At 34.3% G+C, this 27,061-nt stretch overlaps 5 protein-coding genes across 11 annotated transcripts; 3 read left to right on the forward strand and 2 right to left on the reverse strand.

Moving 5' to 3' along the window:
- Positions 1-213: 213 nt before the first annotated feature.
- LOC124303402 (protein Mpv17) lies at positions 214-3,994 on the reverse strand. Its single transcript, XM_046760556.1, has 4 exons — positions 3,105-3,994; positions 2,889-3,004; positions 1,959-2,180; positions 214-1,808 (listed from the first exon to the last, which is right to left on the reverse strand). The coding sequence occupies exons 1-4, from the start codon at positions 3,175-3,177 to the stop codon at positions 1,662-1,664; spliced, it is 558 nt and encodes a 185-aa protein (XP_046616512.1). The 5' UTR covers positions 3,178-3,994; the 3' UTR covers positions 214-1,661.
- A 602-nt stretch (positions 3,995-4,596) lies between these two features.
- Positions 4,597-27,035, reverse strand: LOC124301756 (pseudouridine-metabolizing bifunctional protein C1861.05). 2 transcript variants are annotated; one of them, XM_046757141.1, is made up of 9 exons: positions 26,910-27,035; positions 23,844-24,206; positions 23,232-23,571; positions 22,729-22,856; positions 22,568-22,627; positions 13,339-13,544; positions 13,031-13,227; positions 5,404-5,648; positions 4,597-5,089 (listed from the first exon to the last, which is right to left on the reverse strand). In XM_046757141.1, the coding sequence occupies exons 1-9, from the start codon at positions 26,988-26,990 to the stop codon at positions 4,778-4,780; spliced, it is 1,932 nt and encodes a 643-aa protein (XP_046613097.1). In that variant the 5' UTR covers positions 26,991-27,035; the 3' UTR covers positions 4,597-4,777. The 2 variants fall into 2 exon arrangements, with proteins under 2 accessions (XP_046613097.1, XP_046613096.1); XM_046757140.1 differs by lacking the exon at positions 26,910-27,035 and adding an exon at positions 26,116-26,484.
- On the forward strand, positions 6,035-8,637 carry LOC124301761 (uncharacterized). The gene is made up of 2 exons (XM_046757151.1): positions 6,035-6,355; positions 7,177-8,637. The coding sequence occupies exons 1-2, from the start codon at positions 6,220-6,222 to the stop codon at positions 7,677-7,679; spliced, it is 639 nt and encodes a 212-aa protein (XP_046613107.1). The 5' UTR covers positions 6,035-6,219; the 3' UTR covers positions 7,680-8,637.
- Positions 9,847-12,847, forward strand: LOC124301760 (uncharacterized). The gene is made up of 2 exons (XM_046757150.1): positions 9,847-10,344; positions 10,897-12,847. Exons 1-2 carry the CDS (start codon positions 10,059-10,061, stop codon positions 11,283-11,285), a joined length of 675 nt encoding a protein of 224 aa, XP_046613106.1. The 5' UTR covers positions 9,847-10,058; the 3' UTR covers positions 11,286-12,847.
- Positions 14,548-20,941, forward strand: LOC124301757 (uncharacterized). Of its 6 annotated transcripts, XM_046757143.1 has the most exons (4): positions 15,933-16,104; positions 16,179-16,227; positions 17,388-18,630; positions 19,533-20,941. In XM_046757143.1, the coding sequence occupies exons 3-4, from the start codon at positions 17,529-17,531 to the stop codon at positions 19,817-19,819; spliced, it is 1,389 nt and encodes a 462-aa protein (XP_046613099.1). In that variant the 5' UTR covers positions 15,933-16,104; positions 16,179-16,227; positions 17,388-17,528; the 3' UTR covers positions 19,820-20,941. The 6 variants fall into 6 exon arrangements, with proteins under 6 accessions (XP_046613098.1, XP_046613099.1, XP_046613102.1 ...); XM_046757142.1 differs by lacking the exons at positions 15,933-16,104; positions 16,179-16,227 and adding an exon at positions 14,548-15,091; XM_046757146.1 differs by lacking the exon at positions 16,179-16,227.
- Positions 27,036-27,061: the final 26 nt, after the last annotated feature.

Genomic DNA, 27,061 nt, shown 5'->3' on the forward strand with positions numbered 1-27,061 from the left:
CGAAAGGTAATCGACACAAAACGAATATTTTTCAAGACAAGCAATATAATATCAGTATTTTTGAAACATCTTATACAAACTTATATGAGACACCAACCTAGATGCCTTTAAAAAATCCTCTTTGAAGAATGTTCAACAATGATTAGAATTGTTAATGTATTAAAATATTGCGGATTTAATCATTCTTTTTTTATGCGATGAGCGGTTTTGGCGACGAGAAATGTCCATGCGAAAATATATACGAGGCATATATGTAAAAAATCTCTATTATAACAATTCAATGAAATCGTGAAAAACTTGGAACATGTTCAATAAGTTGAAGGCATAGATGAAATAATGGTCTAAGTTAAATCTCAACTTTAAGTTACTCCTATTCCAGTGAAGGAGACTCGTTTTACATGTTTTACGAATAAATCCACATTTGTTTATTAAAAAATATCGATGTACCCCTCCCTCCGCTCCTCAAAAAAACAGGCATTACGAAGAGGTAAGACTGTCTTTCCCACGTTTTTTTTCGTTTTGTTTAAAACTACAATTTTTGATTTAGACCTTTGTATATTTGTGCCTTCAACTTGATAAAGGCATGAACAGATCATATAAAAAATAATTTATCGAATATGTACTTTCATTGTGTTAGTTCAGTGTCAGTGCGACATTATTCATTGAAGGAGATTGGACCATAAAAGTACCTCCGAATTTACAACTTACAAATAATATAGATAGCAATACATTTGTAGTACAGTAAAAATTACAATACATACAACAATGTTATTAGTTGGACATATAACACCTAGGTTTAAAATTAAGATATCAACACACCTACCAGAAAAAGTATCAGGTTGAATTGTAAAACATTCCTAATATTAAATTTTTCTATAATAAGATACCTGCAATCTCTTCAGACTATTAAATCGTTACATAACAACAGTATTTTCCCAGTGGGCTGTGAACAGTAAATTGTTTTGCTTCTTTATTTCTTGACCTTGCATTAATATCTTACAATTATGAAACAATCGACGCACATACTATCACAAATAATATTACCCGATATACATACAAGGCTTTGTACTACCAATTTAGTTGAAAAAATTTAGCTAACTTATTGGAAGCTGTCCAGCTATAAAAAATATGCTTTTTGCATATTCTGCTCTACTTTCGAAAAAGGCGTCATTAAGGACTTAGAAGACATTGAAACTGCCACTATGCTGCCATCTTACATACATATTTCATACGTGAATAAATGAAAAGCATAATTAGCATATTCAGTGCCAACTGAGAACGGAACATTGCAATATTCCCACAGTGCATAAAACAAGTTGTCCTTCAATCTACTGACACGAATTTTTTGAACTCATTAATGGCAAACATAGATCCATTTATCTTTTACATTATTCGCGTTATATATCTTTATGGTTGAAACATAAATGAAACAAAAAGAAAATCGTATCAGGTGCTGGTTCTAAGATAATTTTTAATTATTCTTGTTAAATACCTGAGATGTCCATATGGGGCTCTTGATTTTTAAGATTTCAGATCCATAATATTTATATTAAAAATCACCTTCATACTTTCCTTGTAGTAAATGGTCAACAATACTTGATACTTGAGAATGACGACATGGCAAGACCCGTATTATTTTTTCGATATACCATTCAATATAATTATACATTTTTATGAGTACGCTCAACATCCCTGTTTGTCCTGTAAGATATATAGGTGTTCCAGAAGAGAGCGACTGTCTGTACAACCAACACTTGATACTCCAGTCGAACGAAATAAAAGTTTGCTAATTGAACCATTGGCCACAGCTATAAGAGTGTAACAAAAAATTATATAATGTACATACATACATACCTAGTTTGCATCTGTGTATTTTAACCTAGATAGTATCTCAAAGTACTTATATGAATTTGATTTGCAGTTTATTAGTATGATAAAAAATTGCCGTATTTTATTACCTTGTAATTATTGCACAGTACATCCTTGTAATCAGCTTTCACTTTTTTCTTAACTCCTTCAATATCGTTTCCTTGCATCGTAGCAATGACTGTTAGCAATACTGCTACAAAAGCTGGTGCAAAACAGCCTTGGTCTAAAAGAACTTTTTTAAATGCTGCCACTGAATTTTTCGATCCAATGTACCTTTCCAAAATTCCGTACCATGTTTTTGTTGCAGGACCCTAAACTTTCAAATATTTCTTTGGAAAAAATTCAGCATATTGCTAAATTGAAGTCGATTTATATGAACTATCCCTACTGTCATGCCTTTTCATGAACAGATTTTTATACCAGAAATAACTTGAAATGTACATTACGACTGGTTGCATAAAATATATTCTACAAAAATTAGAACAGATGTATTGCAATGAATGTGAACTTGCTTGAGTGCATGAAACGATTGGATTAGGTATGTCGGTAATGTTATTTCATCTTATCATTAGTGAATGCAAAACAATCATTGGAGTGTGTTAAAGGTCAAAAGACTAGGCTGGTGCAAGATGATGAATTTAGCAAGTTAATAGCTTTAGAGTACAGAAAATTAACTCATTTTTCATTAAGTTATACGGGTATCAAAGACCAGTGCAACAATGTAAGCAGTTTTGTTAGACCGGTTTTCACGCAAACAGATTTGTTTGGTGATGGGTGATGATGTAATAACAAAATGTTAAACAATTTTACATTTTTTTTGCAAATATATCTATGCATAAAAATTGTAGATGGATATATATTAGAAAACAATTGCAATGATTTAATCCAATATAATGGTATCGAGCCGAATTCTCCAGCTCTGATGTACGGAAAATGTTGTCATGTTACCTACCTATCTATTAGTTTACATTTCGGATATAGGTAAATGGCAATATGAATATTTCTTTTAAACCACTCACCGCCAAACAACAGCCAATGCAGGCAAACTGTGCACTGCGCATGAAATTCAGATCCTCAATCTTTCGACGTTCAACAAAATTTTGAGCTATTTGATCACCCGTCCCCATTAATATGCCTATCGTATCGATAATTTGATTAGTTTCGTTATGAAAATCATTCCACATACTTCACAAATTTTTCATTTCCAATATATTCAATAATCCTTCGACTCTTACCAGCTTGAACCGATTGGACACATAATGGATACTTCCGTAAGAGTTTTTGATACAGTTTAAACATACTACTCATTGTCACAGTACCTATACACGCTGTTAGAAACTCGGTACAATTTGAGGTTATGTATTATATAACCACGTGCTCATTGTCAGTCGCTATGATAGCATTTAAAGTGTATTTTAAATAGATATTCTATCTTAAGCATAAGGCATTTTTTATAGCTTCAAAGTTAGTTCGCGTGTACGAATCAAGCGACAATCGTTTGAAAATAGTAAATTGGAAAAATAATCGAAGGAACAAATTTAATAACAGCTTGACAATGAGTTGAAATTTATCCTTCGAATAAAACGACAATTATATAGGAAAGCTATAATGTCCAGTGTATTTTAGCATCAATACAAGTATTACTATGTTTCATAGAGCTTAGTCCACATATCACATTTTCTGATATTGTGAAAGAAGTTCTAAATTGAGATACACTTTCAAGTACCAATCAGTTTCTTCAATTGCAGAAAAAAATTTCACTGTGATGTATAAATTACTGATGGTGTTTAATGGTGTAAATTTATTAGGTACAGATATTATACGTATAAATTTATTGATTTTTTAAAAACATTTTCACGAATGTACGTTGACTCAGTAATTAGATATCTGAAGAAAAAAGGCTTCACAATATGCTTCTGAGCAGTAATCAGTGTAATAGGACAATTTGTGCGAATACAACATTAAATACATCAAATTCACTTGCGGAGATTAATATACAGTAGAGTGTGTCAAAAAAACCGACTTTTTTTTTTTTCAAAGAACATTGAAAAATCTTCCAAGTGTCCCTCAAAAATGACCTCGGTAAAATATGAGCTCTTAATATTGATATTTAGAGGTGGCGATTCTCAATTTTCTATTTCCCATTTAAATAACATAGGAAAAAACTTTTTAAAAATTTAGAATTTTATTGCTCGAAAACGAGTCAGTGTGAAGATATAAACAAAACATATTCTTGTAGGAAATTTTACGCTCTACAAAAAAGATTTGAATAAAGATTTGCATAAGGTAAGTCGTTTCGGAGTTATCAGGCCTCAAACATCGAACCGTTTGAAATAATGATCTTATTAATTTACAAATGCTACAAAACTGACTCATATCACTTAATTACACAATGTTATTGATTTTAAAATTAAAACTATAGACTTCGAATGAAATGTTAATTAATAAATTTCATTAATCAACGATATGAGTCAGTTTTGTAGCATTTATAAATTAATAACATCATTATTTCAAACGGTTCGATGTTTGAGGCCTGATAACTCCGAAACGACTTACCTTACGCAAATCTTTATTCAGATCTTTTTTGTAGAGCGTAAAAGTTCCTACAAGAATATGTTTTGTTTATATCTTCACACTGATTCGTTTTCGAGCAATAAAATTCTAAATTTAAAAAAAAATTTTTCCCATGTTATTTAAATGGGAAATAGAAAATTGAGAATCGCCACCTCTAAATATCAATATTAAGAGCTCATATTTTACCGAGGTCATTTTTGAGGAACACTCGAAAGATTTTTCAATGTTCTTAGAAAAAAAAAAAAAATTCGGTTTTTTTGAAACACTAATATACAGATCATAAAGTAGACTAAGTTATGCGTATACTTCATCACTGCAAACTCGGACCCTAATTTTAACTGGAATATTTAAACATTTTGATGGAAGAAAGTGAAGCTGGAACGGGATCGAAAGATGTAAGGGAAACGGACGCAGCTTTTAGAGCAAGTCTCACACAGCTAGCTTCATCCAATCCCTCCTGGATCCCACGAATTACACCTGCGACTAGGCAGTCTCCACAACCGCTAACACTGACTATTCTTTCCTGACTGTCGGTAGAAAAAGATATCGGAGGATACAATCGTGTCTGAACTTCAGCACCATCGTGATGTATCAACTGCCTGTCTCCATTGTAAAAAGGTTCAATCTTGTCTGCTTTTCGAGAGACCTGTAGACAGACAGCACAAATTTTACTTACTAGGAACAAGGCTTACTGGTCTTGAATAAAACTCTCATGTGATATCTATCTGCATTTAAGAATCACTCTTTTTTTCACAACTACCAGTGGTGTAGTTATGCCAATGCAACCAATGCGGTCGTGACCGGGCTGTTGACTCAAGGATCCCCCAGCTAGGCCCAATAAAATGGATTTTTTTAAAACTATTTTTCGACATGGGCCCTCATCGAAAAGACCCTCGAAATAAATGTAGGCTTTTGCCTTTTTAGTAATGACTTATTAAGTTACTCGTGGAATAGTCATACCAGTAGCCCTTGAGAGCCAAGCGTTGTTAGAACAACTGGAACATGTTGAGCGACCTGTGCTGCAATTTTCATTACCGTCTCCAGAACCAAATTTTCAGAGTTAACAGGTACATCAATTTTCAAATATTTGGCAATAGCCATCAATTCGTTCTGGTTGGGTGAAATGAAGTGAAGACAATTTTTCCAGTACTCATTAGATTGAAAAATCTTTGTTGCTTTTGTCACATCTGTTGGCTCGTACCAAACTGTAACAATAAATCAATTACTAAGTACAAATTATATTTCCTCGTGTTACAGAGAGTTCATTAAAAAGAATGTTATTTTGCTTTTGGATTGAGTTGAAAAGAAAACCGTAACACGCTATTTTCTCATGTAATTTAAATTTAGAAGCAAGGTTTACCAACAGACTATATCCGGTTGTAAACTGCTGGAGAAAGGAATTTAGTTAAAATATAAATAGAAAGTGAAAAGGGCATAAATAAAACACCGTGAGAATATTTTTTTCGTTCGAAACTAATAATATTGATAGATGCTTATTTGATTATTGCGTTTCCACCAATAATTCAATCTTGCTTGAATATATCATGACATACAGGCTATTAATTTTTTCGCAAATGGCTGACCTGACAAATCGACATGAGCTATAACGGCTTGAAGTAGGCAGCAGGCAGTAAATGCATTGTTGTTAGCTTAATCAACCTAACATTAGTTAGTCTGCGCGAGTCTCGGGCGTGAATAAATCGTCACACACTTCAGTAAATAAACATTGCTAATAATACTCGATAAAAGTTATTGTCGTCACATAATTTAACAACCATGGAAAAGTCGCGAACGTTAAAAGTGGCTGCCGCATGCACTGCGCTAGCATTTGCTTTTGTGGTTATTGCATTTACCACGCCCTATTGGCTAGAGACGGATGGTAAATTACCGAACCCAAAGTTCATCAGACTCGGTAATTATTTAACAATGACTATTTGTATTTATATTTAAAGATAATTTTTTACTTTTATTTGCCTAATAAATTTTCATTTATCAAAATGTATTAGCTGCGCGCATGCTTGTATTCCGGAGGATGCTATGCATACTTTTGCGCACAAATTTCAATCATCCACTAATACACTCGTTGCGTACCTTCAATATTGTAGAACTGCAAATCGTACACAAAAGTTGATAGTGTAGTTAGCAAGTTAGCATTGGGTGTCTGAATACTGTCTCACCAATAGGTAACCCTACAGAAATCAGCCAAAGGCATAACAATGTTTGTCAACATTTTCAAATACACACAGTCAGGGTGTTTAGCTGTCGAAAATTTATGGATTTTGAAGGTTTTTCTGTGGTGTTATGATTATTTAATATTGTTACTTCGATATGATATGATAGAAATATTTCATCTGGTGTGCATTGCTTTATTTAGTGATCGCCAGATCCATTGCTCTTAATTGATTAGGATAAAGATTACCATGGCCTATTGATATCCTGTACTAACTCGGCTGATTGCTCTATTTTACATATTCCATTTATTTGAACAGTCATTTATGCAAAAACTTTATTACGACTTTGGAAATTTTGGGATTCTCAAAGAAGTTTTCATTTCTGTATCATAAAACACCCTGTTTATGAATGATAAAAATGCTTTATTTTTAATAAACATTAGACACGTGTATATTTTTTGTTCCCTGCATTAGTGGTCAATAACTTATTTTGATTGTCGTTACTTGTGATCCTTTTCTTATTTTTCCTTCCCTCAACTCCTTTGATTAATTTGTGTTTCAGGACTATGGGAGGCGTGTTTCCATAATTTTGAAGATATAAGGCATCTGTACGACACGAGATTCAATAGCTGTTGGTGGATCTTTGAAGAAGAATACTACATAATCCAAGACTTTCTACTACCAGAATTTTTCGTCGCGACTCAATTTTTTTTCACACTATGTTTTACGTTACTCTTAGTAGGAGGCTTTTTAACATTGATCTGCACATTTGGATCTCGCCGTAACGACAAATACCAACTGATTTTATGGGCTACTGGAGGTACCCTGACACTGAGTGCTACATTTGGAATAATAGCTGTAATTATCTTTGGAGCTAGGGGCGATGGTCGTGACTGGATGCCTAACTGGGAGCATAACGACGTTGGTTGGTCATATGCCTTAGCAGTGGTTGGAACTGTCTTTCTCTACATAGGGGGTATCTTGTTCCTGATTGAAGGTAGAAGAACCAGGAAACGAGAGCAGAAATCTCTGATGGCGGACCAAAAAACTCACACCACCATCTAATTGTCAGAATAACTACTATTCAGCAATTCATTCCAAAAATTAACACAAATCATCCGTTTTATACCTATATTCGCTTACATATTAGAGTTATAAGTTTAACGAAACTGTTCACTACTCCCAGAGTGTGTTTGTAATTATAATTATTATCACTTCACAAGACACTGGCCTATTTACCAAAATTTTAAACTTTGCCTTAATTAAGTAGAAATTTCATAATGAAAACATGTTGCAGAGAATTGGCATTGTATTTATCGACCTGGTTGAAACTTATGTCATAGTTCGTGAATACAACACCCTTAATCACACAGAACGCATTCTTTTAGACTGTTCCAAATAATGGATGATGAGTGGACTGGCATACATAATTTCACGTTTTAGATGTATATTACAAAAGTCTCGACATTGAGAGCGGTCGTAAACAAGCTCTTACTTTTTAAATTTGTTTTATTATAAAATATGTTAGTAACATTCAATGAATTTGATTATACTATAGTATTAAGAAGACTCTTATGGCAGAGGGGTAGCTATTATTCTGAATATTTCTAGATCTGTTACAGATGAACATTTTTATTCTGTCGTCAAATGCACTAGGAATAATAACGTGATGAATTCGCTATTCAACAATATACATATATGTATGTATTATGTAATACAAAATCTCAATAGTATCGCATCAAATGTATATACGTAGAAAATGTACCATTGAATCTATTTTGTCCAAAAAATACCTGATTATATTCCGTCCATTAATGATAATGTTTTAATAACTATAATCTTTATACTAACCCGTTTTTTATACTATTATGCATAGACGTTTGGAACGCTGCCTGAAGCGAGTACGAAATTATGTAATTGGAAATTTGAAAATGTACAATTATTTTCTAATTCGTTTTGTATCTTTTATAGTATATTTATGAAGAGATCTTATTGTAATAAAAATGTTAACTTATTAAACTCATTAATTGTCGTCAGTCATATTTACGTAACTACCAACTAGTCACTTGCGTTTTCCCATGGAATAAACAAGACAAAGAGTCAGTCAAGACTCAAGGCATTGACAAATGTGATCTCTGATCTTAGATCTACGTATTATGCACCTCGCTTGAGATGTCCTGTAACCAGCCATACACATCCACGTATGATGCATGCATGTATCAATTCCACATGGCGAAGTGAAATCAACATACCGTGTGATCAGCAGAAAATAAACCGATTTTTCGGATACAAAATATTCGTAGGCATTGTCTAAAACGTTTCGAAATATGATTGTTTTAAAAAATGAACATTAGTTCAATCAGATAGAAAATCTGTCGATTTTGCGTGGGATCTTTATCTAAATAATTATTATGCACCTCATCATTTACCCATATCGTCGTCGAGAGTTAATCAATTTTTTCAAATGTTATCAATGCCAATTCGGTTTTTTTATTGTTATTTTTGTGCAGTTTTTAGTAAATTGCATTACTCGAACTAGACAAAATCCAAGAAGCGCATCAAAATTGAATGTACAGTTTGTGAATTCTGTTCATAAGTTGCACTCAATGTCAACGAAACCCAACAATCGGATAACAATAGAAACGGATTGAGAATTTCAATACGATCTATTCCGATTTCTTTATCCAAACGGATGTTTCGTATTCTTTGAAAAAAATTAATTCGTATAGAAAGAATTGAATCGGATTGATAATTGCCATCCCTTATTCTAAATAAATAATTGAAACGAAGAAGCTATTAGAGGTGGCATTGTCGCGAATGTGACGGGATAGGAAAGAACAGATAAAATCTAATAGAAACGAATAAACAGATTAAAACGAACAGTGTCTCATTGGAATAACTCATGCTTAATTCGGAAACTTAAACAAATGGGATTCATAATTCTGCTAATCGTTCCGATTCTATTCTTTTCCGATTGTTCGGAAGTCAAATCATATGGAAAATAAATGTCCATCCAAAAGCATTGGATTTACTACCTATTTGTGTGCTTTGTGTTTATCGAGAGTGAAGCCCAAAATTTTTAGCATGAGATCAAATTAACCAGGAACCCTTGCGAAGGTTGCTCCTAAGCGGATAAACAAACCGTGTTCCAACATGAAATTCATTTCAAACGGACCACCCTGTAGAAGACTGATTACAAATATACGGTGAATCGCATAGCGCGCAGTCAACTGCGGTAGTCACACACATGCAAGCAATTCACTCGCACGGTGTTGTTTAAATATCAAGTATGGCGGCTGACAAGGTAAACTGAATACATCCAGGGCGTGGTTCAGTTATTCGAAGTCGGGATTGAGTGTTTCATGTAATTCAAAACACCTGTATCGAAAACTGTGTGACTTTTGTTTAGTATTTTATAAATAATCAAGTAAACACACGCACGCGATGAGCACCACGTTGAAGAAGAGAAGTTTGTCCGGCAATGTGGGAGTGGTTGTATTTTTGATAGGTTTAGTGTGCATCTGCGTGAGTTTTGGCACCCCAGCGTGGCTTGTAAGTGATTATCGGATACCGGGAGCACAATTGGATAAACTGGGCTTATGGACCCACTGTTTCCGATCTCTGGCAAATCCAATAGAGGCTAACCCTCGACGCTATTTCGTCGGATGCAGATGGGTCTACGATCCGTTCACAGCGGGCTACTCGGATATTCGAGGATTCCTTTTGCCTCGTAAGCAATTCTTTTCTGATTGTTGAAATTCAAATAATTCAGATCATCAATATTTTTTCAATTATGGTATCTGCAACCTTGCCGGGCAAGTATTGTGGCCTGTATTACAAAAAATACTTGGCAAGAATACGAGATAATGTTATGTTGATCACTAAAATGAATCTTGCAAGTTATTAGGAGAATGATGAATTTGAATGTATCGCATATCCACTACTGTTTAAAATTCTTAATCACTTATGTTGAGGGTTTTTATACACGTTTTAATCGCACAATTGTGATATGAAAACATGAAAATTTCACATTCTATAAGTGTGTAACTACTCTTAACTTAAATATCATTATTCAATAAAGAAAATTACGGTATCAATTTGTATCGTTCCAACGGTAAGCTTATATGATGTTATATTGAAACTGAAAAAGTACAATTGTTAGTAATTTTCAAAAGAAACTTGGACATTTCATGCAGCATTAATCTTAGATTTTTGTATTCAACTTATCACACTGTTATTGTACTTGTGGTGATTAATGTATGCTTTGTTGTTGTCATTACAGCTTTTATGGTAGCAACGCAGACTTTCTTTACTCTGGCTTTCTTGCTGTCAATCGTGTCATTTGGATTGGTACTGCTATATGCTCTTTGCAGTGACCCTGAGCAACGACATTATATTCTATTGATACAAATAATTAGCTACCTACTGCTGGTCGCTGGAATTAGCGGGTGTTTAGCTGTTATTATATTTGCATGCCTTGGCAACACTGACCATTGGATGCCTGGGCATGTGAACAACTTTTTTGGTTGGTCATTCGGATTAGGTGTTGTTGGAAGCGTTGTCTTGCTGATAGCTAGTACTTTATTCTTTGTCGAAACTAATATTCAGCGCAAGAAACGCGAGTATCTTAAAGAATCCCAAACGCGCTTCCAGCTGGAATCTCAGGCCTAAGCTTTGATTGTTTATGTTCGTAAATAATTGTAAAAAAGTCCAGTAATTTCGCAGCAGCTTTTAATTCGAGAGGGTTTAACCCAGGATAGAAATTTTTTCTTAGTACAGTATTTATAGATAGTATTTATGAGATTTTATCTTGCTAATACCTCATGGACTATTTAGCATCAGTCGACTATTTGTAGATGCAAGAATAGCTGGAAACATATGATGCTGCGCAGAAGCTAAACGAATTGCAATTTGTTTGCTGTTGACGTTATCTTTAAAAATTCATCGTAACAATGAAAATTATTTTTATTTCCTTTGACAAAGACAAAGCATTAAGATGTCAGTCAATCTTTAATATAAATTTCTTATACCCTCTTATATCACTAGTTATCTGTGAGGTAATTTTATCTACATTTTAAACTAACCGTAACAACAAATTTCGACAGGATAGTTTCCGAAATGTACTTGAAGTACACTTGTAGTGCGTTATCTTTGTCCAATTTTAAAAAATAGTTAATAGCGCTGTGATAAATTTTTAAAAGTAATGTTGACAAAAAACAAAATAGTTCACTTTTCCCTGGTCTTAAGCTTAGGTTGATCAAATTTGAGTAGTGCGCTTAAGAAACACTACGTTTAAGAGTTTAGGATGATATGAGACAAAGATTCAAAATAGTTGCAATTCAATTTTTGGATTGACAGATGGGAATTGCATATAAAACATCACTGTGAAAGTTTGAAGACCATGAACCATAAGGATTTTTTACTTGAACTATATCAAATTATACGATAACGCGTTATTCAGTATATAAATATACTTTATATTTAGCTCACAGTTAGATTAAGTTTGCGTACTGTTCAGAAAAGTTATATACATGGGCCAATTCTAATATGATTGAAGAAGATCATATCTTTTGAGTCTGAAATTTTTTTTTTCTGTAATGTTAACGCACCATGATCACAGATCATTCCGTCTTAAATATTATCCGTCCGTATGTTAATTATTTGTTAATTGTCTGTATCTATAAGAACCGTCCGTAGTTTCGTAAGTATAGAGTTAAGCAGTGAAAAGTATTAACATTTTGTATATGATATACACCTGTTCTACATTATCAAATAACTCTAATCTTAGTACAGCTATTGTGTAGATGATGATCTTGTAGCGAAGTTAGTCTTTCCATAACGAAGTACCGTAGAACAACTATGGAAATCTAAAACGATCTCTCTTTATTCCAATTCTTGCAATAAGATGTATTTTACACTTGCCGTAAGTTAAAGAAAAAAAATTTTTACCGTCGCTACAAAGTTTAATTTCAAGTAATGAAGGAAATTAGAGCTGAAGCTACTATGAAACTCCATTTCAGTTTAACATATAAGTCTTTCATCTTTTTAATTCATTGACAACTTATTTTTGGGTTTGTAAAGGAAATGCTATAATTTAGGTGTATAGGATCATCATCTGAAAAATCAATAGCACTCTCTGTCCGAATGTAATGCATAAAATTAATTTTATACACGTTTACCTTCATATATACCATGTCATTTTTTAAAAATAAAGTCTGGTATTTACTTCTTTATGTGACATAACAATTATGCTATTCACAGTACCGATCTTCTCATTAAGAAAACCAGTTATATGAAAAGTAGATTGATTCGGGAGAGAGAAAATGTTAGAATACATATTGTGTTTCATAAAATTGAGCTTTATGACCGTGCAGATGAAACCGCAGTAAAAATTGGTTGTAAATTGGGTGTCTTACCTGGAATGGCAGGGGCAGCTATGCTCAAGACTTCCAGAATTGTTGCCAATGGTGGATTCCCATCCAGGATTAATATTGCAGCTTTCTCCAGCTGAGAACGGTACTTTTGAACAAGGTCTGGAGAAATTGCTTCGTGAGCTGTCATTTCACCAATACCGAATTTACATTCCCCGACAAAGTCAAGTAGTGCCACATATCTATTGATGAATAAATTAGTAGTAAAATCTGAGTTGGCGTGAAATATAACGTAAATTGATAGTTATGGGAATTGTCACTTCATGAGAATATGAATATACTATTATTCTTACCTAGCCGTGTTAACATCTTTTCGTACTTCCACCATGCCATCCCTACCCTGGAGGCTTTGTCTTAGAATTTGTCCTGGATTGTCATCACCAACAACTGATAATAAATTAGTTTCTTTAACTCCTAAGTTAATCAAAGCAGCAGCAACATTTCTGCCGACACCTCCACAACTCTCACGGCTCTTTCCGGGGTGGGTTCTTCCGTCAAACTGCAATACGGAACGAGTAATTTTTCATAATTCTTATAAAAAAAAAAATTTTTTTTTGTAAAGTGTAGGGCAGAATATCACGTAATTTGGGATGTAGAGCAAGCTAAAATTAATTGAACGGAGTTAAAAACACCCCCATTCTTCAATTTGCCATCACACATTTCCCGAATTTTTTGTGGACTGCTGTACATTTGACAACAGAGCAATTTCATTCTACTTTTCACCGGAATGAAATTTTGTTCGATTCTTATTTTGGAATTCAATAAAACCTTGTTGAGACACATGACGTTCAACGTAACTATGAACGAGATCACGAGTAATATTTTAATTTGTATAATTATTATTTAAGGCAAATTAAATACGATAAGTCAGATTTTATTTCACTATTGTGGCAAAAGTCGTTTGAAATACAAGTACAGTTTCTTCTTTTAATAGATGTTACGTATATTATTGAAATCCTAGAAAAGTATGTCTTCGTTTCTTGTAGTCAGGTGATGCATAATCGAAGTCTTGCATGTTAGCAGACATTGTCGTGAAATGTAAACAGAGGTCGATATAAGGTTGCAGCCAAGCGTAATTCCAGGGGCTAGGAAATAACTACGTAGTGTAGATGTGTTATAGGTCGGAATAGCGTTCGTTCCACATGGTGGCAAATACATTTTACGTCGGTAGTTTCGATCCACAATGCCTCCTTTATGAATACATGCGAAAATAAGATTTAAAAAAACACATTGCAGAAATTGTACGGCGCGTGGCATGAAGAAGTTTATTGTTCATTCAATGAACGATTTTACTTTATGCCTTGTTTTGTTTTTCCTTCTTTTTTTTTTTGTAGCCGAATTGAAAATTTATTGGGACGTAAAGTGAATTTTTTTTTCTAACATAAATATCTGATCATGCCGCAAATATTCCGTCCATTAACACAGGTTCGAATTGGCTGAAATACGCGATGCGCAGAGGCGTTCATTTTAGTTATGTTGTCTACCGTCAAGGCGTATCGTGAGGCTGAATGTCGACAGTTGGGTTGCCTACAGCCAGGCAATAATAATATTTGATACAGATTTCCAAATTCATCATTTGCGTAACTTCCCCCCGCATCGTGTCTTCCTCGGCTTTATGGAATACGAATTATAGAAAGGGGATAACAGTATGAGAAAAAAATTTAATGTGATAAAAATTAAGTATCGATAATGGTACCCAGCTGATATATTTGTGCAGCTACAAAGTGTACAGCGATCGCGAAGACATCTGTTATCAATTGTTAAAAAATTCAAGTGTAAAGAACAACACGCGCTAAGAAATATATAATAAATCGATACTCAATTCAGCTAAGGCCCTTGACAACGTTTTTTGTCAATTGGTTTCTTTGAACTGCATTCAAAACGATTCGAGTGGGCGAAATATACAAGGAAATGGTAGACATAACGTGACAACAACGGCTGTGTGGATCACTTTAATTCCACTTCGATTACCAACTAATACGTAAAACCATCATCTCACGATGCCGATCGATCGCAGCGACCTTTAAATTAATCCGATATCCCAAGGTTAGTGCAAAAGATTAAATACTACAATTATATTAACTATGATCTAATATTGACCCTTAAAAAATTGTGCAACGAACCCAGCCTACAGAAAACATCAGCGTGTTACAAATCATACGGTATAGCAACAAATTTTAACTAGACGCAGTTATTGTTAGTGTAATTTCGATGCAACGCAAATGCTCGACAAAAGTGTTTATAGGTATATGGAAGTAGTTATATAGTATAATCGGATCATCTGAGCTTTGCATAAAAATGTCTCTACCAATGTTAATAGTTAATTTGACTACGGTTTTTTTTTCTTCAATTTCTCACAATTTTTTCAAATATTTTTTCAATTGTTGAATGCAACGTAATCTGTAATGTAAATTTAACCGTCAAAGGCGTGTAAGTATGTGTTTAAAAGTAGTAACGTGGGCGTAAGGATTGCAGGAGGGCTGGGGCACGCGCGAAACTGTGAAACGATCGATGTGCGCCCTTATATAATTCCCCGGGGTACTTTACTTTAAATTTTTCGCCCAGTATATTGCCGCGTGCTATAATGCCAATATTATATTTGCCTAGTTCATTCAAAGCGTCCGCTTGCAACAGATTTCTTCGAAACTGACAAAGACACATACATAAACAATAATTCCTCATTTCATATTCAAATGCACAGTGCATTTCGCTGGACTTATTTCCGCATTATTACAAAATAAAAATAATCGTTACTTTTAAAGCAACGTGTATGCAATTAGCATCGAAGCAACTGATTTTCCGCGAAATTCCAATCCGCCTGCATAACAATGCATTCTATATCTAAAGCTTTTCTCGCCGATGCTTGAGGGCAGAAGCTTGCGAACAGTCGTGCGCGGCAGTTTGGCAGTGGTAGAAATCGATAATAGAATAGAATATATTCTAGGTATTGCATACCACTAGAAGAATATTGTTCACTCGAAAGGATTAAAAATTTACTCTCCATCTCTCGCAAGTCTTTCAATTACATTAATTTTTCCTAAGGTGTATATTAACTGCAGGTATATAATTATATTCCATATAATATTTACATCGCATCATTCACGATCAGCTGATTGCGTGACATTTTTCCCAGCGATGGTCGTGATTTCTTTGAATCCCGCAGGAGATGCACGGTTAATGAGGTATATAATATAGTCATGCATGGGATGGGGGGCAAAAAAATTGCACAAGTACGTTTCATGTTTCGAACGACACGTAGCAATCAATTTAATTCTAAGTGATTTCAGAACAGCGACAATAATTTGAAAGAGCTGTGTCAGGTATTTAGTAGAGCTGCCAAGTCTTCGCAAGCTTTTATGTAATCATTTAGTATTACGTAATAAATTGTATATTTAAATTAACCGGTAATTAGGGATGTCGGTAGATTCTTGAACGGGTGATTTAAATATAAACGAACGTTGTCTTACTGAAGTCTCAAATCATAAGGGAAACAAGAAACTGAGAACGGGTAAGATTCGAACCCGATTAAAGAATATAATTACTAGTTCACATTTATTATAAACTTTCAAAAATTAAATTTCTGGCAATTATTCACATTAAATTTAAAAAATATGCAAATAAGATTACCGATTTTACTGTGTAAGTGTTTCTAGAAATTATGCGTTCAAACTTTTGATGTTTATCAACAAAAGTATATAAGCTGAAATATTCTCATAGCCTGGATTAGAAATCACGTGAGGGGCTTTTTAGTTATAATGACAAAAGTCAGAACAAAAAAATTACTTTTATAGGCTGAGCAACAAACAATCTTTCAGCAGTCAATTAAGTTAAGATATTCATACTCTTTTCTCAGCTATCAATGCAAATAAGTGGCACCTCGTATCATAAGAAATTTCACCAGTATTATACTAACTCTCTCAAGAATTAAAATTTTAACCACACTATATTCTAAAAAATTGTAATTACGCTTTAATTAAGTTCACTTTACTGTTCATGCGCCACCGCTAAAGATTAGCTGGTTATAGAGAATCGCATACCTATTTGAAAGCTATGAGTTGATATTGTTTGCAAGAAAGTGGAAAGCTTTGATTTGAATAATTTACTAAGAAGAAAGATATTATTTTAATGAAAAACGCATTATATTCGCAAATATATGATTAAAGCTTGTCCGAGGTTTCGTTTCTACTGGGATAGAATTGTGCGACTATCTACAAACATGAAAGGTGCTTGCATACATGTATTGCCTACTCTGTCTTGAAAACTCTGAAGAGTCTTGGCAGAATTGAAGGTGATTCTAAAAAATTTGCAAAATTTTCAATTTTTGTGTATGCAATTGTTGCAGAATGCACCTGTACCAAAACTTGAAACAGAAGGACCTGGAGGTGGGTACAGGCAACCTTACGCTGTCAACAGTAATCGAGTGACCTTGAATCGAGGAATAAGGCTGTCCGAAGATAAAGTGAAATAAGGGAGGATTGATAGTATGACGGTGATGCTGCTGCAACGCTCCGCGACGCCGCAATCAACGCACAGCCAAAATAACAACAATAACAATAGCACCAAACCACCGTTTTTATTCCTGTTAGAACAAGGCGCAGCAGAGCAAAGAAATAACATAAACAACAATAATAAAAGTGCGACGATTAACCGCAACAACAGTGTAGTCATCGGTAACTTAACAGCTGCCTCGTCACAAAATAGAAACATCGGGGGCGGTGACTTGGGAGGCAGCATCGGTGTTGCAGGTGGTCAAATTCCAGGCGAGGACATCGCGATGCGATATTATCGACTCTGGATCTATGCCTGCAATGTTGTCCTCCTAGGAAGTGCTCTCGGCTTTGTTGCCGCCGGTGCACGAACCCTTATCTTTTCTGGAGATACAAGACGCCGCCTAGTCCCTGGTGTACCAGGCCTCTTTGACCCGACCACCCTCTACGCTGTGCTTGCACTCGTGGCACAATTGGGTCTTGTGCAATTGCTCGGTTGCGTGGCAGCCCGAAGACTGAGTGCCCGTCTCTTAAACGCCTACTGGCTCTTGCTCCTTGCTCTTTTGTTTGGCGACGCTGTTGTGGGAGTCGCCTGGGTCTTCCGTTTTGAGAAAATGAGGGCTGAGCTGCGACCAACTCTTAGACTTCGACTGCAGACAGAATATGGAAAGGAAACACGATTCAGCGAGCAATGGGACAGACTTCAGAGAGAATTTGGTTGTTGCGGTGTCACTGGACCAAGAGATTTCACATCGCGATGGCCGCAGAGTTGTTGTTTTGCAATCGCAAACATGAGTGACACTTGTCAACAGCCTTATTCAAAAGGATGCGACGAATCATTGCTTCGCTGGCTAAGAAGAACTGCTGATTTACTGTTCGTACTTGGATTCTGTGTCATTGCCTTTACCAAGCTTTGCTTTCTTGGCATTTTGCGATATGAAATTCGCGAAATGATACAGAAGATACGACTACTTCGTGAACCTCCACCGCCTCCAACACCGTTCGCACAACCTCTAGCTCAAATTGTTCCTGATCCAACTAACAATAATGGAAGTATTCTACGCCGCACAACTTTGCAACCAACTACTGCTAGCTCTGGTAAGTCCTATGAAAAGGTATTTATACATCAATTACAATTATTATGACTTGCAGATACCTTAGAAAGGTTTTTGACTTGTTAGAAGTCCTGATCGAGGTACGGATACAATGGGTGCTATTATTGCAAGCTTAATTTTACCTGTGGGAAATTTAATTTTTTAATGCCTACATGCCACTGCGTTTTTTGTTGACAATATCGACATCGAAAAGCAGAAAATAATCCTTTTGAATTGCTCAAGATGAAAAAAGACAGAGGGCTTTTCCAACAAGAGATAATATTCATAGATATGCAACAGTAAAGCATTGTAATAATAGTCAAGTCATTACAGGCTTTATTATTACAGAGAAGTTGCATTAATTCAAGACAAATTGTTTTCTGTGAATCTGAAGATCAGCCGTTGGAAAACAAAACCAAACGTTTCAATGTATGCTTAGCTGGATTGTGAAGAAATCAAGTTTTGGAATACTGGTTCTCACCCTGTACCAAAATACTATGTTCAATTTGATGGAAATGAAGTCACAAAGTACTTTTTATCTCTACACAGAAAGTTAGGATATTCTAAAAAAAAAGAAACGTGTTTAAATATCTATAACTTACTGCAAATTTATGGACACTTTTAACACTGTTTTTTTTCCCTACAGAAGTTCAATTCACAAAGTTATGCAGAGATATTAATTACAGAGCTACGAAGGCACGTCTGCACGAAAAATTTTCATCGAGACATGCACGAATTAATATTGTTCGATATAGCAGAATTCTTATAAAGCCGCAAACAACAACGTTCAAACTGTATACCAAATATTTTAGATGATTTGTTTAACGGTTCCAGCCCTGACACTAAAAAAGTCTTCATCGCACTCCATTTGTATTGAATAAGAACCTAATAAATATGTTATTACAGGAAACGCAACGCTGTTGTTACAGCCTGACGAATGTGGAGGTGGAAGACATCCCCTACTGGCGCATGCTCTGCAAGATGGGGGTGCGGATAGTGATACAAATAGCCATTGTGCTCTGATACTTGAAGAAACAAATCCTTCACCTGCGAACCACAACTGCACATCAAAAGAAAAAAGCAACGGAAATAACAATTATGAAATGCGAGAATTTAATAGGAGATTATTGTTTTCCAATGGAAACAGCCAGGTGCTGGGCGTAGGAGGCACGGTACAAAATAGACACACCTGACTATGGAGATGGTGGCGACACACCTGGCACTATTTTCTACGAAGCAACAACAGACAACCCTCCCAAGTACTGTTATATAAGTAAAATTGACATAATGTTTTTAATCTGCCAATAAGCTCTCATGGGCTCAAGAACAGTGTTATGTGTTGATTTAGAAAAGTACGTAGGCACAGAACAAAACAGAAAACTAGTGCTACTGATTGTGAGCAAAACTTGACGAATAAGTGTGCAAATTAGACCCGTAACATGTGAAACGCAGGTGAGTAGCTTTAATAACTTTAAGGCATAAATATCCAACCCATATATAGGTGTCTGTTGACTAAAAATATAATCTGTCGCTCACCGAAATGATCAGTACTTTATTTAAGTAACATAAAATTTCATCGTTGGATATTCGTAGATGTTGAATTTTAAAGGATGGATGCAACTGGGTTGCGCTATTCGTCGAAATATCAAAATTATGTTGTCTTTAGCACGAGTATTCTGCGTTGATTCGTGTTATAGAGCATAAGGTTAAAATCATAAAACAAAAAAAAAAAAAAAAATTAAAAAATAACAAAAATGATTGGCTTCCTAGTTAGGATTAATTAAAATTTTATGATCATCGAATCGCAAATGCCAAGGCGATGGATTCGTTTATCTGTAGGCTGTATATAATATGATAAACATTAGGTAGTACTGCAATCAAACTGCTTATTTTTGAGAAACGCCACAGGTATTGATTGAGCTTGTGATTTAATAGATATTTTAATAGAATTCGATACGCATATTGTGTTGCAAAGAGAATGCGTAAGAGAAACTGCGTCAATCAGTAAATGTTCCATTGATTATAGTTAGCTGATGTATGTGTTGTAATCATGCTAAAGAGACACAATTAGTATGACAGCCAAAATTCAATCGCAATATTTTTACTGTTTTACGAAATAGGTTTTATCATGAATAAGCGATTGAATTATTGTTAAATGTAATATGATTATACAAATGTCAAAGCTTAAACCTCGCTAAAACACCGCCTCTGCAGTTGCCTGTATAAAGTACAATTATTGTTTTATGATTTCACACTAACTAATTAGAAGGCTGCAGCATTGTCAAAAACATAAAACAAAAAAAAAAAAAAAAGAACCGCCCAAACCAAAAGACACGCTACATAAGAATCACACTAGACTATTGTACTGGCCAAAACGCAAAGCAAGGCTAGCGTAAGACACTAAAAGTTTTATAGAATTTTATATTCAGTCATATCATTGATATTATTTGTATATCTTATCTTAGGAGGTATTATTATATGAATTTCCTCTGATTCATATTTATATCTAACCACTCAAGTTTTATTTTCGATAAGTTACCGAAAATCTCAATTTTTATTAAACCTAACGCAGCAGAAATTTCTCATAAAACTGCAAAACATTAAAGCTGATAGCTCAAACGAAGGAACTTTTTTCGAATAAATACGACTATTTTTGCTCAGATGAAATAAAATTAATTCCAGTCGTGAATTACAATAGTCGCTATTTTAACAATAAGCACAAAATTTACGTATAGTAAAAAACAATAATATTTTTTGTAGCTTAAAACTTCCAGCTTTGCTCACTTGATACACAGCTAATGCCTAATTGGAAACAAACGTAGGAGTATAGCTGAGCAATATGACGCCAAAAACTGAACTCTCAGTAAATCATTCAAAGTAAATTCTCACAAACTGTAAAGCTTTCGTTTTGTTACATTGAGTTAATATAGTACAAACAGTAGACGAAATACGTCATTTAGAAGTAAATACAGTCCAGTTAGAGTAATACATTTGCTACGATCAAGTGTCAGAGTGTCATATTTTCATTCCCAATACATAGGTCGCATTATCAAAACTATGGGTTGAAATATTCAATAACTGAAAGACAACTGATTTGTATCACTAATACGCAATAATCAAAAAAAGAAAACAAGAAAGGAAGAGAAGTGAAAGCAGAGAAAAAAATTTGGTAGTCAATACCTTCGAAGCAGCAGGTCCTTTGTAGGTAAGAATTAGAAAGGATCACGAGAAGAGAGCGATACATAAAGATATAGAGAGAGAAAAGAGAGAGAGAGAGCTTTAAATAGTGCCTGCTTTGAGTTTAACACCGATAACTATAAAATTACTAGATACTGTATTTATCTACTAAATGAAATAGAGAATACAGCAGAGTTATTGTTAGGGAAAGAAAGTATATAAAAACAGTGTGTAAAATTAAATCACTCCAAATATCTGAATGCGTAGTCTGCTATTAATTATTTGTGATATAATCAATATTTGAGAACTTAGATTTTATGCGGGTTGTCTGCACAAAATAATAATTACGCGCAAATCATTATCTAGCTATTACCAAATATTGTATTTATCATAGCTAGTTGATTTATTAATTTATTTTATTCTACTCATTTTTCAGCATGAACCTTCAGCATTAATGTAAGATGTACCAAAATAATTATGAATCATTTCATATAAAATGGACTGAGAAGTACATGCTCAGGTTATTCGATACTACCGAGCTTAGCTGGTTTCCTCTAACCTTTTCTTTAGTATCCATCAATTTTTTCTACATCGTATTTTCAGAAATCATCTAAATTATATACCCCATTACCTTCAATGCGTGTATATAAAGACCTATTAATCTGTATAATTATATAATATTACGACGCATACAATGAGGAGACATGAATATAATAAAAAATTGGTTATTTAGTATAATTTTTTCGTTAAAAAAGTCAACTCACATTTATTGTTGGTTCAGCTAACTGCACAACTGTGTCCAAGATTGCCCCACCAATTACTACCTGGAATGATAAGTAATTTTTTTAAATTTACACAAATGCTGATTACTCATTTAATTTTAAATGGATACTAACTATCATTTTAATCAAATCCCTCGACTTACAGGTCCAGATTTCTCACTCCTTGGTACTGTCTCAATATTTGGACTGCTGTCATGTGCATTTTTGATGATAGAAAAACGAACTGCAATCTCGGCTGCTACTTTTACATTATTTTCAATTAATGCCTTATCTGTGGATAAAAGGAAGTGCAATGTTTGTTGGAATATTTACGATAGACATATGTAACAAACTTCTGTGCTTTGATATAATTACAACGTTTGGTATTAATTGAACATCTCAGAAATCAAAAGAAGTGATTTGGCTATACTCGAAAATTTGCATCATTTCTAACTAATGAATCAAAACGTAAAGTTTATTTGTAGATTCAAATAATATCAATTATAAGAAATTTGATTTCATATGAATTAATTGCTAAGCCCTTTTTAATTGCAAGTAAGATCTTTAATCCCTATTATCAGCCTCTGATTTCACATATCATCAACGATTACTCATTTCAAGGTATATACATTATAATGAACAATGTTTCATAGAGAATGCAACGTACTAGACCGAAGGGATTGTCCCGCGGTGATTTTAGTCAGCCGTTGCAAAAGAAATGGAGTCGTATCTTTTCCTGTGATATTTTTCTGCTCTGCGTCTCTCAATGCCTTTATTATGGCGGTTTCCATCTCCTCAGGATCTAGGGAATACTCTTGAGGGATTGGTACAGCAAACAAAATTCCGCCAGCAAGAGCAAGTTCTCTGTGCGCCTTGATCAAATTTGCTGCATCTTTAGGACTAGCAACTCGATAAGGAGATTGTATTTTATTTACTGTCTCTCGGCAATAAAATGCTGGAAATGTATCCCCATCCCCTACCGTTACTACAGGAATTCCTTGAGTCTCCTGCAACGGTAAATGTAAACCTATTATCACCAAAACTGTAAATGACTAAAGAAAGATCCTGTATCAGCTTGTGAACAAAAATTTCATACAAAGAAGAACCAATTAGTATCAAAACCATATTCCTCAAGAGATCAGGTAACTAACTTTTGTATTACACGGATAAATTTAGTCATTTCAATAATGATCACCAATATACACATTAAAATTCGACAAATTTGTTCATTATTCAATTTTAGTAGTACATTAATTGTTTTGCTGAGAGTCTCACTTACCAAGAACTCTAGGGTTTTGGGAATGTCAAGAATTGCCTTAACTCCGGCACAAACGACTGCAATTGGCGTGCGTCCTAGTTCCGTAAGATCAGCACTGACATCAAATGTCAATTCAGCAAAACGATGTACTCCTCCAATACCTCCTGTAGCCATGATGGGAATATTTGCTATATTTGCAACTAGAATTGTTCCACTGACTGTGGTACCACCATTCAGCTTGTTTGCAATGACAAAGGGGAAATCTCTGCGCGAACATTTAACAGTCTTTGCTCGTTCACTTGCAGAAAGCCTTGCCAGCCCTTCTCTATCAATACCGACACATACTTTGCCATCCAAAACTCCTATTGTCGCTGGCACCGCTCCCTAGGAATGAATAAGTTGATAAATACTAAAATTGAGGTATTCACAACTCTACCCGTTGTTCAAGTTCGAGCCCGCAATACTTAGAATTTATGAATTAAAAAGTTTATGATTGGTGCAGGGAATAATTAATTATACTTCTCGTTTCAAATTATTTTGAAAATATAAAAATTGAGTTTCATACTGATATAAGTCTGTGATATTTTATTCCAAAGCTTCATCTTAGATTGTCTGTTTCTGATAATTTAATGGCTAAGTCTCGTCAACAGATATCAAGTCAACATACTATTCATGAGAAAAATCTCTTTTTCATAATTCAGTAGAAATACTGTATAGGAGGGTTACAATTAGATTTGAAATCAGCAACTTTAAAACTGTATATATAGTATGCTGGTTTAACTAAATATCTCTATCCGCTTTTAGGAAATTATTGAATTTCTTTCTGATTTGCAACTTCTTTGGCAGTAAAAAACTGTGACTAGAGTCACTAGGCTGGATTTTGTATCTGTTATTCAGTTTGTTTTTATCAATTACTTTCATTGTTAGTGCACAATTAGATCTGATGCTATTTACTGTGGGTTGAATGTTATTTTGACTTGATTGTCAAAGCAATGTGAAAGAGACCGGGTTAAACCAATCTGAAAGAATATTTATAGGGTAGGAAATACTATTTCTGACATACTACAGGTTAGTGAAATGATAAAGATCCACATTTGCCACCTTACAATAGGACGAATTGCTACAAATTTTACCTGAAAATTAAATTAAATTAACTAATAGGAGAAATATTGAAAGCATGTGTTTGTTTTTCCAAGCTTTCTTTGGGCAAAAGAGAACCAATTATTGTTGAGGTTGAAGTTAACAACGTTAACGCCACAAGTTTTGTTTTTCAATTACTATTTTCAACTTCGTAAAGTCTTTGAAGAGATTTAATTTTGGCAAAATATGAATATGTTTTACTTTCTTGATGGCTATTGGACTTCAGAAGTACTAATGTTGCACAAAAATTATTTATCCTAAAAATGCGTCATTACATTAATATCACGAATTTCATTGATGTTAACAGTGAGCTTCGTTATTGAAGCAGTTGATTTTGAGAAAACCATCGGCAAACTTTGCATATTTAGTACATTTTCTTTTTTCATTTGTCTGTTGTGAATATTTTACATACAACCATTATATAGATCTCCAAATTATTTATTATTTTCATGGACTCTTTACCACACTGAATACCTGGTTTAAAGGTGATGTGGAACAAAAAAATTATAATATTGTTATAAAGTCAATTATTTGTTAAATTTATTTATTACTAATATTTCGTTTACAATTAATATTTACAAATGTTGATATCCGTTATAAGTTGGCAGTAATACATAATGTTGCAGATTTTGTATATTTAAAAATATGTGAGTTGTTTCGAGTGAAAAATAACATATATTTCTATGATTATTGGCGACCACAGTAGGTTGGTGACAGAGATCATATCTGTTGTTTAGATCATTTAGGCCAATAAGTTAGCAGAAAAACCGCTTTTTACCAGTGTAGAAAAAATCTCAACCAGGCCCGTGGGACATCTTTAACCAGCGATAGTATTTTATAAGGACTGAATATTACTATTCAACTCAAATGATGACTCTAATTATACTTCTTGGGGATAACCATCTCATATTTCTTCGGCGTTGAAAACGACGTTTGGGAATCAGGGATTTTGCATACTAGCATTGGTTCCAACGAAAATTGATCAAACAATCAAAAATAATATCACCACAATATATCTAATAGAGTTCTTCATACGTTACAGGCACTGTTATAGGCTATCTCAGGCTATGCTATTCCTGACGCAATTTCAGATGTATTAGATTTTGAAGATTTGTTAACTAAAAAATCACAGATCACCGATGCCTATAATTACCTGGTTTCTGACAACATCCTCAACTCTTAAAGCTGTTTCTAAATTATCGGGATAAGGCATGCCATGTGTGATTATAGTTGATTCCAACGCGACAATCGGAGTATCATTTTTCTTAGCTTCTAACACTTCACCGCTATAAACTAGAGTTTTATTTTTAGTACTGAATCTCCTATGGTTCACTAAACACTTCTTAAACGTTGATATTGTGGAAAAAATACGAATACTACAAAATGCACGAAGCATGATGAATGCACATACGTGATCAGTATTCTTAGTTACTAATATTGTTATTATCTCACTTATCAGCATAAATATTATTATGTATAGGTATGGACACGAATGTATAATCCTAAGAGTATTTCTATACATATATCACTATTGGACACTACGCGCAGTGAAACCCGTGTGCCATACCGGGCAGTACCATAACCCTAATGACCATAACCTACATTGTTCATTCACTCGGCGTTTTTTTCACTAGTGCTTGCACCTCGCACGCAATGGTCGTCAACCTAATGTTCGGGTGAAGCATTTACGGTTGGATTCTCTAAAATGGATCGACTTGACGTGATATAACTGATTTCTTTAACTGGATTTCCGTCTATTAGTTATTCCAGCTAAATTCCAAAGGAACGACCAATTACAGCATTGGTACAAGGGAATGTCCCAATCTAATTAGAGTTACAATGTAATATATTCTTGATTGAGTTCCAACCTCTCCTATGTGAACTTTGATAACGTGGAAACATACTCTAGGATTGACACCTGTTATTCAAATAATATATTGTACATACACCAGTGGATGGACGGTACCATCTATTGATTACAGAAACCAACTTCCACGGCCGAGCTCGAAATAGCCGTGAATAACACATGACGAAAAGGCGCCCTTACGCAAACGCTGCATATTTGAATAGTTCGAATCCTGATTGGAGTTTGCATGAAT

The sequence above is a fragment of the Neodiprion virginianus genome, chromosome 4 (assembly GCF_021901495.1).
Source record: "Neodiprion virginianus isolate iyNeoVirg1 chromosome 4, iyNeoVirg1.1, whole genome shotgun sequence".
Classification (NCBI taxonomy): Eukaryota; Metazoa; Arthropoda; class Insecta; order Hymenoptera; family Diprionidae; genus Neodiprion; species Neodiprion virginianus.

Coding starts and splice junctions, on each gene's coding strand:
- LOC124301756 (XM_046757140.1), bottom strand. CDS start 26,484: ATGTATAGAAATACTCTTAGGATTATACATTCGTGTCCATACCTATAC. Junction 23,572..23,843: donor CCAAAACCCTAGAGTTCTTG/GTAAGTGAGACT, acceptor TTACCGTTGCAG/GAGACTCAAGGAATTCCTGT. Junction 13,228..13,338: donor AAAGATGTTAACACGGCTAG/GTAAGAATAATA, acceptor ATTCATCAATAG/ATATGTGGCACTACTTGACT.
- LOC124301757 (XM_046757142.1), top strand. CDS start 17,529: ATGACGGTGATGCTGCTGCAACGCTCCGCGACGCCGCAATCAACGCAC. Junction 18,631..19,532: donor ACCAACTACTGCTAGCTCTG/GTAAGTCCTATG, acceptor ATGTTATTACAG/GAAACGCAACGCTGTTGTTA.
- LOC124303402 (XM_046760556.1), bottom strand. CDS start 3,177: ATGAGTAGTATGTTTAAACTGTATCAAAAACTCTTACGGAAGTATCCA. Junction 2,181..2,888: donor GCATTGGCTGTTGTTTGGCG/GTGAGTGGTTTA, acceptor TTGAAAGTTTAG/GGTCCTGCAACAAAAACATG. Junction 1,809..1,958: donor TACTGTGCAATAATTACAAG/GTAATAAAATAC, acceptor ACACTCTTATAG/CTGTGGCCAATGGTTCAATT.
- LOC124301760 (XM_046757150.1), top strand. CDS start 10,059: ATGAGCACCACGTTGAAGAAGAGAAGTTTGTCCGGCAATGTGGGAGTG. Junction 10,345..10,896: donor TCGAGGATTCCTTTTGCCTC/GTAAGCAATTCT, acceptor TTGTCATTACAG/CTTTTATGGTAGCAACGCAG.
- LOC124301761 (XM_046757151.1), top strand. CDS start 6,220: ATGGAAAAGTCGCGAACGTTAAAAGTGGCTGCCGCATGCACTGCGCTA. Junction 6,356..7,176: donor CCCAAAGTTCATCAGACTCG/GTAATTATTTAA, acceptor TTTGTGTTTCAG/GACTATGGGAGGCGTGTTTC.